General features: G+C 45.2%; 1 protein-coding gene across 4 annotated transcripts in view; it reads right to left on the bottom strand.

The window, feature by feature from the left end:
- The window catches only part of HLCS (holocarboxylase synthetase), a 195,055-nt gene that overhangs the window by 180,921 nt on the left and 2,122 nt on the right, over nucleotides 1-12,012 (bottom strand). For all 4 annotated transcript variants that reach the window (XM_033856052.2, XM_033856053.2, XM_073804490.1 and 1 more), the window contains exon 2: nucleotides 9,517-9,654. In XM_033856052.2, coding sequence (XP_033711943.1) covers nucleotides 9,517-9,654 — 138 coding nt within the window. The remainder of the gene's footprint in view (nucleotides 1-9,516; nucleotides 9,655-12,012) is intronic.

Consider the following 12,012-nt stretch of genomic DNA (forward strand, 5'->3'; position numbering starts at 1 on the left):
AGCTTTCCCTCCCTTTTACCACCTACTTCTCCCACCTCCTCCCAGACATCCAGCCAGAGTGAGGAGGATTCACCTGGAGGGGCCAGCCTGACCAACGCTTCCGTAGGACTCTGCATTTCAAATAGGACACCTTTGATCCAGGGTGAAGAGTTGAAGTCTACAATTCAGACAAATATTTAGTTGATTCCCAGCTTTGAGAATGCAGGAAGGATGTCAGCTCAGGAGGATGAGAAGATAAAGTATCGCCTTGGCAAGAGCTGACTTTTCAGATGAGGGTGAATGGGAAACATGAAAAGGAGCGATGCAACCTCCTGCACGAGGCTAAAAGCATCTTTGTTCTCAGCGCTATCGCGGGCAGAGAATAAGGACAAATACTCAGCCAGCGGAGATACAGCCCAGAATTCAGTTGTTCAGACGTTGATGTAGCACCCTGCTGCAGCGGGCACTGGCGTGGAGCTGTGCCTCAGAGTAAGCACTTCCTGTAAAAGGAGCCAACAATGAAATCCTCACACCCAGGAGAGACGCAGGAGATAAAGCAAGGGGGGAAGGACAGGAAGCAGCCAGAGAACAATATATACACACGTCCCTGATCAAGTTTCTCAACTAGGCCGGCTGTTTCCTCACCTCAGTGCATTTCCTTTTTCTAGGAACGTGGTCCGTGAACCACAGACCATGCAAACTCCTCCAAGCAGCACTGCGGCCCCGATCAAAGCAAAGCCGCAGTGTCACCGGGACTCATCCAGGGTGTCTGCCATCTGCCCGGTGGCTAAAAGCAAACAAGCCACTTCCCATATGCACTTCCAACTGGAGACAAAGGGACAGAGGAAGAAAGGGGAAGTCAAGCAAAAGGCTTCCTCCCCAAGATCAAAGGCAAAGAAGCCCTGGTCATCCCTAAACAAGGGGATGTCCTCCTCTCCTGTGCAGCCTGCAGAAAGCCCTTCCATGACCCGAGCTTGGGACTTGAGGCTGCAGTGACTACACTGATGTGTCCCCTCCACTCGACTCAACACACATGTGCACCAGGAAGGGGATCCAGGGACCAACGGAATGGGGTTAAACTCTCTACAACAAATTGCCCTTCCCAAGGCTGCCTGCAGCAGGTGCGGAGCTGAAGTTCTGCAGCTAATCGGGCAATGGGAATCCCAACAACCAGTTAGGTGATGGTTAATCTATGTGCCAACTCAGCTAGGCCACGGTACCTGGACATTTGGCCAAACATCAGTCCAGAGGTGACTGTGAAGATATTTTTTAGATGTGGTTCACATCTCAAATGAGTCAGCTTTGAGTAGATTATCCTCTGTAATGTGGATGGGCCGCATCTAATCAGTTGAAGGCCTTACAAGGAAAAGACTGAGGTTCCCAGGGGAAGAGGGAATTCTGCCTCTCAACTGCCTTCAGACTCAAACTGCAACATCTATCTCCCCTGAGTTTCCAGCCTCCGGCCTGCCCTGCAGATTTGACACCACAAGCACGTGAGCCAATTCCTTAAAATAATCTCTTTCTGTTTCTCTCCCCCGCCACTTCCTCCCTCTCTCTCCCTATATATGTACACATATATGTATATTATGTATGTATGTATGATGCATGTACGTGCGCACGCACGCACGCACACACACACACACACACCCTATTCTGTTTCTCAAGAGAACCCAGATAAATACAAGGTACAATCAGTTACCCTGAATAAGATCAATGTCACAGCATCGACACTGCTCATTTTCTGGCTCTTTGTTTCTCCTCTTACAAATCAGTGTAATTACATGCTAGGTTTTTAAACATCTAGTAATGAATTGAATGAAGGAGGGCTAGACACTCAGAGATGTGAAGAATCTGAAACCAGGGGAGTAAGGGGAAGAGGTTATTTCTTACTTTCAGTTATTCTCAATGCCTTTTGGGTTTGAAAACAGAAAGGATACAGGAGTACTACAAAATTCATTTTCACTCTATTATTTAAAAAGATACTATGGTGCTCTTAAGAGAAGGGTGTTGGAAAATCAAGTGACAGTGTAAGAGATATGACAAGTCCACAGCAAGCAAGAGCTGAAATAATAAAGTGACCCAGGTGAGACTTAAAGTGGTTCTGCAAAACCGTAACTGACCAGAAACTCAAGAAAAAGGGTGGTCTACGTGTTCTAATTTTCTGAATAAATGAGAGCTAATCAGAAAATAATAGAAATACCCTTATTGTCATAACCTTTTTCTATTATGTGTGTTCTTCTTCCTTTTTTTTTTAACCTTTTTCTTTTTGGCCATGCAGCTCACAGGGTCTTAGTTCCCAGACCAGGGATCGAACCCATGCCCCCTGCAATGAAAGCACAGAGTCTTAACCACTGGACTGCCAGGGAAGTCCCTATCATGTGTGTTCTTTAGATGCTCCATAAGCACCTGAGACCCAATGTCTACAGTGTACTGCACTAGCATCCCCAATTGTTCACTTTATATCCCTGCCCCACTGATGCTGGTAACCCGAGGAAGAGGAGAAGTTTTAACAGACATACCAAGTGTTCTGGTTATCCACTGCCGGTAACAAACCACCCCAACATTTAGTGGCTTACACTCATCATTTATTTTGCTCACAAATCTCAATTTGGGCAGAGCTTAACGAGGACGGCTCAACTCTGCTCCACATGGCATCAGCGAGGATGGTTCAACTGGGCCTGGACGATCCACCTCCAAGGTGGCTTCCTCACACAGCTGGCAAGCTGGAGCCGCCTGCCAGCTGGGAACTCAACTAGGACGGTCCACTGAGGGCCTCAGTTCTTCTTCATGGGAACCTTGCCACAGGGCAGCCTGAGCTTCCTTACAGCATGGGAGCTAGGTTCCAAGAACCCAGGTGGAAGCTGCAAGGTTTCTTATGATCTAGCCTTGGAGGCCCCAGAATGTCTCTTCTACCACAACGTATTAGATAAACAAATCACCAAGGTCAGCCTAGATTCAAGAGAGGGGTATAAGACTCCACCTCTCAATAAGAGAAAGGAATTTGCAGCCATCTTAAATCTACTACACTGAGTTTCAGCCAGCTGTCTCACTCCTCCACTCTGTGTGAGACAGACATGCTCTTTTGGTCTGGTCCCTGCAAGGGAAAGATGTGTGGAGCAGAGCCTAGAGAAGTCGCAGCTTGAAACAGCAGCAGCAAACCCGCTCAGCCTACGTGTGACATGAGTAAAAACAAAGATTTGTTGTTAGAAGCCACTGAAATTCTGAGGTCACCTGTTATTTCAGCAAAGCTGACTAAAACAAGGTGCAAAACTGCATTCTTTACAGGGGTCCCTCCACCAGCCCCTCCTGCCATATTCCCTGTCTCTAGGAATGACCCACCATCCACCCCCAAATCCCTCATCATCTCATAAAAAGTTCCTACATTTGGCCCCGTCTCCCCTTCCTATTACCAATACTCTGTGAGGCTGGTCTCCGTTCCCACATGGAGTACAGCCTGTTCCAGGTTTGCCTCCCTCCAATCCAGTCTCCAGTCTGCCTGAATTGTGATCTTTCTAACGTACAAATCTGCTAATTCTGCTAAAAAAAAATTTTTTTAAAGGGAAAAGAAAACCAAAAAAGAATAATAGTTTTTTTAAAAAAGAAAAGAAAAAAGTTTTAGCCTACTGTCCATAGGATAAAGTCCAAATTCCTAATTAGTGCAAAGAAAACTTTTACAATCTGTGTATCCTGTGTATTTGCCATACTATTAAAGAACATTCAGTTTTGCTACACAAAAAACAAGAACAACAAACAGCATGAAGGTCGTAGATATATTAAGTCAGTAACTTTTAAGACGTGCTAAAGATAGGGGAGACAAAAGGAACGTATGTGTGTTGAACATAGATAAAAGGGACAGAACAAAAGACAGTATTCCTCCTAAGCAGAAAGTCATGGATGGACCAAGTAAATCTTAAATATTAGTAAGACACAAATCATGCCACCTCCAGATTGACAGTTATGTCATCCCTAAATCAGCCACCCATTAGGGTCCCATGCATATTCTGCCTAGAAATACAGGTAAAATGCACAGCTTCTCAGCAGGTCACTAGTAAGCCACAGCTCTCCCAGGCGTACATGTCCCAAATCTCTCTAACAGAACAAGTGTGCGCCGGCCACAGGCATCCTCCATCTGCCAAGTCCCCTGTTTAACCTCAGCTCTGGTCCTTGTAGCCACGCCCTCGGCGGGGAAGGCAGATGCAGCAGAGAGAGACAGGATGTGTGAACACTGCCTGGCTCAGGGGTGCAGTACCGCAAAAAAAAAAAATTAAAAAAACTCAGATATTACTTCCCTCCCCTGGAACATCCTTCCTGACGCCACCACATCTGGATAGATTCACCATCACCCCCATACTTGCTTTCCCAGAGCACTTTTCACAATGAACTTTTTTTTTTTTTTTTTTTTGCGGCACGCGGGCCTCTCACTGTTGTGGCCTCTCCCATCGCGGAGCACAGGCTCCGGACGCGCAGGCTCAGCGGCCATGGCTCACGGGCCCAGCCGCTCCGCGGCATGTGGGATCTTCCGCGACCGGGGCACGAACCCGTGTCCCCTGCATCAGCAGGCGGACTCTCAACCACTGCGCCACCAGGGAAGCCCCACAATGAACTTTAATTGTTCCTTTCCCTAGCTGTCTTCTCCCTGACACTGTGAGCTCCTTAAGATGACCGTGACTGTTGTCTCTAAAGGCATCTTTCATCTCCATACGACATACCGCCAGCCCTAGTACACAATCTGGCACATAATAGGCACTCAGTAAACCTTGGATGGAGGAATGAATGAAGGCCTTGATAGAACAATAGGAACATGAGTGAACTTTCTGCAATAAGAGAACTGTGTAAGTTCTTTGGGTCAGAGATTCTTACAGAACAGGACTGCTAATGTAAGCACAGAAGATACTGAAAATTGAGCTGAATCTGCCACAACCCATTGGTATCTACTGTGGCACCTAACAAAATAATTAGAACACAGTCTACTGTGCAATAAATATCTGTTAGTGAAAGAATGACTAAGTGAAAATAGGAATATGTGAATGCTACATTTTTTAAACTTAATTCCTGAGATTCATTCATTTGCTGTTGGGGGTGTGTAAAAAAACCACAGATGCAAGCCATCTGAGATATCCAAAGTTTCAAAAGATGTCCTTTTCTGACATCTGTAAGAACGGTATTGCATCTGTAAGCATGGTATTGTACAATCCTAAAAATGGGAAAGAATGTAAGGTCTCAAGAAGTTCAAAAGTCTTTCCTCCATAATGTATTTGCTGTTAAATATCTTAGGATCCTGTCAAATTCAAATGACTTTAGAGTTAGGTGAAAAATACATAGAGTCATAAGAGCCCCCAAGCTGCAAAATCCCATCAAACAATCAACCTGAATGGTAACAGCAGACCAAGAAGACAGAGACCTGTGAAATCAACTCCTTTTTAAGATCTGAAGCCCAGGGACTTCCCTGGGGCGCAGTGGCTAAGAATCTGCCTGCCAATGCAGGGGACACGGGTTCGTGCCCTGGTCCGGGAAGATCCCACATGCCGCGGAGCAACTAAGCCCGTGTGCCACAACTACTGAGCCTGTGCTCTAGAGCTCACGAGTCACAACTACTGAGCCCACGTGCCACAGCTACTGAAGCCCGCGGACCTAGAGACCATGCTCCGCAACAGGAGAAGCCACCGCAACGAGAAGCCCGCGCACTGCAATGAAGAGTAGCCCCCGCTCACCGCAACTAGAGAAAGCCCTCGCGCAGCAATGAAGACCCAGTGCAGCCAGAAATAAATAAATAAAAATAAATTTATTTTTAAAAAAAAGATCTGAAGCCCAGTTTACAAAATGGAACTCTGTGTAATAGCCAGAGTGGTCCAACATATGGCTCTAGACATCTCCAGCTCCTGGCTGCAAGACCCACCAAACCCTCTGATCACAAAAAAGATGAGTTAACTGGATAGTACCCTTGGTGGGTAGGCATCATTTTACCCCCAGAAAGTTAAGAATTAAGTAACCGCCATCAACCAAGATCTTAATTAAATTACCCTTAGAAGGTAAATTAAATAACTGTGACAGAAATGCTAATTATCTGCCAATATCTAGCCTTTTTTTCTCCCTTGTAATAACAGAACTCCAGGTTTCTACCGAATCCATGGCTGTCCAGCTATGGACTGCATTTCTCAGCCTCCCCTGCAGCTAAGTGATGGGAGCAGAAGTGACAAGTGAAAGTTCTAGATCACAGTTTTAAAGAGGAACCTGGTTGGTCCCTACCGTCCTTCTTCGTCCCCCATTCTGAGGGCTGGGATGTGGATGAGGTTGGCAGTGGGGGTGGCGGGGGGGTAGCAGGAACCAGCCTCCACCAAGAGAGAGAAGAAGGGTGGCAGAGGGGAGACAACAGAGCAACAAGATAGAAGGGAGCTGGGTCCCTGGATGGCCTTCCAGAGCAAGACTACGCCTTCAGAGATGAGTAAACTTCTTCTTTGAACCACTGTGGGCTGGGTATCATTTGTTACAACAGCTTAGACTGTACGTTACATAATACAGTAACTGTGCTGCTTAAGATGCTGTGTGTGGACTTCCCTGGCAGTCCAGTGGTTAAGACTCCGTGCTTCCACTGAAGGATTCGATCCCCGGTCGGGGAACTAAGATCCCACAAGCCACAAAGCATGGCCAAAACAATAAATAAATAAATAAAATATTTTAAATCCTATGTGTATAAAGATATACACTAAGTAACAACAATTTAGGAAATTAAGAGCACAGCAGTCATATTTTTGTGTTAAAAAGGAATCCATGCATATTTCATATTTTATGTAATTGCAATATTTTAGAAGTTCTGGCCCTCATTTTAAATTGAAATCTTACTAAATATATATAGCATTAGAATATATAAAAAAATTTCAAGGGCTTCCCTGGTGGCACAGTGGTTGAGAATCCGCCTGCCAATGCAGGGGACACGGGTTCGAGCCCTGGTCCAGAAAGATCCCACATGCCGCAGAGCAACTAAGCCCCTGCACCACAACTACTGAAGCCCGTACGCCTAGGGCCCGTGCTCCGCAACAGAAGCCACCGCAATGAGAAACCCGCGCACTGCAACGAAGAGTAGCCCCCACTCGCCACAACTAGAGAAAGCCCACACACAGCAACAAAGACCCAACGCAGACAAAAATAAATAAATAAATTTTTTTAAAAAAAGAAAACTTCAACCTTTAATCTGATAACTTCAGTTTTCTTATATTTAAAAATGACAATAATGGACTTTCCTGGCAGTCCAGTGGTTAAGACTCCACGATTCCACTGAAGGGGGGCACGGGTTCGATCTCTGGCTGGGGAACTAAGATCCCACATGCCACACACCACAGCCAAAAAAAAAAAAAAAAACAAATTACAATAATATCTTGTAGAATTGTAAGCATTACAGGTAATACATATACATGCCAAGCAGGGGCTCAATAAATTTTATCATTATTATCATAAGTATATATAAGGCTTCATAAAACAGTAGGACCCTGCAGGAGAAAACATGTCATAGCATACTAGGCTACTCTCAGGCTACCTGCCAAATCCTATGCCTCCTCCCGAGCCCCAAACAAAGGAGAGTTTCCTGCTCTCCTTTACTTCACCTATCTCCTAACTCTCATTTCTATCCACCTTGAGTTGTAGTCAATTATTTCCAGTCTTATTCCTCTCTTCCTTTTTGTTCATCCAAATCCAATGTCTTTTTTTTTTAAATATTTATTTAATTTATTTTTGGCTGCGTCGGGTCTTAGTTGTGGTACTCAGGATCTTCGCTGAGGCACACAGGCTTCTCTAGTTGTGGCGAGAGGTTTTTCTATTTCTAGTTGTGTCGCACAGGCTCCAGGGCGCGAGGACTCTGTAGCTGTGATGCCTGGGCTCCAGCTGAGGCAGGCGAGCTCCGTAGTTGTGGCACGCGAGCTCAGTAGTTGCGGCGCGCGGGCTCAGTTGCCCCGCGGCATGTGGGATCTCAGTTCCCTGACCAGGGGTCGAACCCTCGTCCCCTGCACTGTAAGGCGGATTCTTTACCAATGGACTACCAGGGAAGTCCCCAATATAATTTCTTGAAGACAGTGTTTGTGAGATGGAGGTCCAGTGACTATGGCTTTCTGTCATCAGCAAAACCCCTCCTGGATCATCCACGCGGCAGGCAGGGAACATACGGTGGGTGAGTGAAGGCAGAAAGGACTCGTCACAGACACCCAAGCAGAAGCAGCACACAAGGGGGGGTTAGGGTCAGATTTCCATGAACCTGAGAGGTGCTGGCTTTGGTCAGAAGGCATCCATGGAGAGCTTACGCCAGAGTACAAGCCCACTGGATATGTGTCTAGAAAGATAACCGGCCATCCAGAGGAAACCGCACTGAAGGCACCCAAGATGGGATGACATCTTCACAGTTTCAACAAAAAGATAATGAAGAAGAGAATGGAATGAGGAGGGATGGAAGTGAAGGAGTAAAGCGGAGACACCTGGGGAGTGGAATTAGTAGAACTCCTAACCGAATGGTAGGAAGGACGCAGGAGGGGGTGAAAGGAAGCACAGTTTAGGGTGTTCACCTGAGATTTTCTTTTTTTCCAGCAGAGGAATATAAACAACCAGTGTGGGACACATTACTGAGTTTGAAGTGCTTTCAGAATACTTGGGGTGAAATTTCCAGGAAGTATGCGGCAATATAAATCATCTGATTTTGGAAGCAATAAGTTGTGGGGCGGGACCCTGTGACCTGGGGAGAGACTTGATTAGCGCTGCGCAATAACATACCTCAAGCCACAAAACAACTTAAAACACAGGCAGCTTTTTTCTTTTTCTTTTTTGGCTGCACCGCATTGCATGCAGGATCTTAGTTCACCAACCAGGGATCACACCCGTGCCCCCTGCAGTGTAGAGTGGAAGCACAGGGTCTTAACCACTGGACTGCCAGGGAAGTCCCAAAACACAGGTAGGTTTAAATCTAGCAGCCACATTAAAAAGATAAAAAGAGGGCTTCCCTGGTGGTGCGGTGGTTGAGAGTCCGCCTGCCGACGCAGGGGACGCGCGTTCGTGCCCCGGTCCGGGAGGGTCCCGCATGCCGCGGAGCGTTTGGGCCTGTGCGTCCGGGGCCTGTGCTCCACGGTGGGAGAGGCCACAGCGGTGAGAGGCCCGTGTACCGCAAAAAAAAAAAAAAAAAAAAAAAAAAAAGTTAAAAAGAAACAGGTGAAAGTAATTTTACATATATATATGTGTGTATATATATATATGTGTATATATATATGTGTGTGTATATATATATATATATATATATATATATAAAATTTCCCCCCAACCCCCCAGCCATGCTACACAGCCTTCGGGATCTTAGTTCCCTGACCAGGGAGTAAACTTGGGCCCAGCAGTGAGAGAGTGAGAGTGCCGAATCCTAACCACTGGGAATTCCCTACTAATATATTTTTATTTAACCCAAAATATCAGAAAAGAAAGGGAATCAATCACAAAGGCCAGGAAAGAGCACTCATAAAAATACCAAATTAGTTTTGATTATGGTACACAAATGAAAAACACGGTACTCACAGTTTCCGAAGACGACGATGGTCTCTGTAAAGTGTCACCTTGCACCCAAATGCTCTCTGTCACAAATGCTATGTGTTCTGCTTCAAGTATAAAAGGAGAAACCAGAAACAGGGCCCATTTGTTCAAGTCATCAATGGACTGGATAGAGGGAAAGAAACACAAAAAGGAAGGATTCAATATGACTTCAAACCACAACTGCTATTTATATCAACATCCAGGACAGCCCCGCCTCTGCAATTCCAGGTGGCATCTAAATAAATAAGGTCATTGGATGCTTTCCTATAGACCATATTAACCCTGCATTTTTTTGTTTAACTGTGACTGTTTAAACAGCTGCAACATCCCTCGATGTCTCATGACAGTTTTAACATCTCTAGACATTTCTTATCAAGCAATTAATTCTGAAACTTATTCCCACCATTCCTTACTGCTGAGAGCATGTAGGAACCTTCCAAATTACAACTTGGAAGCACATTTAAAGATGAGGTAGCTCAGGGACTTCCCTGGCGGTCCAGTGGTTAAGACTCCGTGCTTCCACTGCAGAGGGCACGGGATTGATCCCTGGTCGGGGAACTAAGATCCCACATGCTGCTCAGCATGGCCAAAAAGAAAGGAAAAGATGAGGTGGCTCAGAAGTGCATGATGGTCAGCAGAAGCCTGTTACTGACAGATGCCCGAAGGGCTATTCCTCCTTTTCCTCCAGCCATTACAGCATCAAGATTGGTTAGCAGGGACTTCCCTGGTGGCGCAGTGGTTAAGAATCTGCCTGTCAATGCAGGGGACACGGGTTCGAGCCCTGGTCCTGAAGATCCCACATGCCGCGGGGCGACTACGCCCGTGCGCCACAACTACTGAGCCTGAGCTCTAGAGCCCACGAGCCACAACTACTGAAGCCTGCGCACCTAGAACCCGTGCTCCGCAACAAGAGAAGCCACCACAATGAGAAGCCCACGCACAGCAACTGAGTAGCTCCCGCTCACCACAACTAGAGGAAGCCCTCGCGTAGCAACAAAGACCCAACGCAACCAAAAATAAATTAATTTTTTTTAATTAAAAAAAAAAGATTGGTTAGCAGATTGGATGTGTCCATTAGTCTCTGCTCTTCTCCTGAAATTTCTCTAAAAGGACTGTACATTAATCTACACTAAAAACAAGGCACATCCTTAGCAGAAAAAGCTGAAATCTAAGGCTGCCCGTCCGGGGCGGGGGGCTTTATCATCACCCCGCCCCCGCAAAAAAAAAGGCATTTGGGTCAAGCTCCATAGTTGCTTATCAGTTCAAATCTGCCCTTGCTGGGAAGAACGGAAAGTATTTTCACCAGGCCTAGCAACCCGGCACAAAGCAGCAGCTTAATAAATATCTGTTGAACCAATTAATGAGTGAAAATGAGGGAGAAAAAAACTCCTCCTATGGGTAAACATAATTATCAATATAATAGTTAAAAACAAAAGACAGACTGTCCACTTTACTCATAGAAAATGTGTATAGTAAACAAAAAGCTTAAAATTTCTGGTTTGTATAAACTCTCTTTGGTGATACTTACCAGTTCTTGGGGGACCTTCAATTATATAAACATACACTTTCAGTACTTATGCATATGATTTTAAGTATATAAGGTATGGAGACAGCAAGGGCATAAGATTCAGTTCTGTAAAGTTACTCCAGCCCAGGTAGACCGACAATAGGTATGTACTGAACCAAATCACCAGCCCCACAATATCTGCAATCTTAAGTAACAGTAGCTAATCACAAATAGTCAAACTTTCCAATTGTAGGCCTCGAACATCAGAGCTTAAACTCAACAACCACTACTTCATTCGTTGAAATACTGAGTAACTATTACAGGTCAAGCTGCTTAGCTAAACAGACCCAGTTCCTAGGGAGAAAAGGATAAAAACCGGACATAATGGAAAAGAATATATATATATATATATATATAAACTGAACCACTCTGCTATACAGCAGAAATTAGCACAACATTGTAAATCAACTACACTTCAATTTAAAAAATGAAAAAAAAAGTCACAATAAAAAAATAAAAACTGGAAATATGAAGTGCAATTTAAAGTCTATGAGCATACAGAGCTGGCTGGTCACATCTAGTCTGGAAACTCAGGGACATCTCTGTGAGACAGTGATTTCTGGGCAAAGCTCTAAGGAGGACAGCAAGTTACAAAAACCCCGAAAGCCCAAAGCGGGTTTGGCCCAGGTGTCCCTACACCCTGCTGGAGCAGTCAGCAAGGGCTGAAGAGCATTAGTTACAGTTATCAAAGCTAACAGAAGCCCAATAAAGTCATGGAGATGTGCAAAAGTAAAACTGTCTCCCAAGAGAATTAAAGACATTTGCATCTCATTATTTTTTGGATGTTCATTATTTCTACTCTAATCTAAATCTCTTAGAGGTGTTTTTTTTTAATAAATTGATTGATTGATTGATTGATTGGCTGCGTTGGGTCTTCATTGCGCACGCGGGCTTTCTCTGGTTGCAGCCAGCTG

This window comes from Tursiops truncatus, chromosome 4, assembly GCF_011762595.2.
Source record: "Tursiops truncatus isolate mTurTru1 chromosome 4, mTurTru1.mat.Y, whole genome shotgun sequence".
Taxonomy (NCBI): Eukaryota; Metazoa; Chordata; class Mammalia; order Artiodactyla; family Delphinidae; genus Tursiops; species Tursiops truncatus.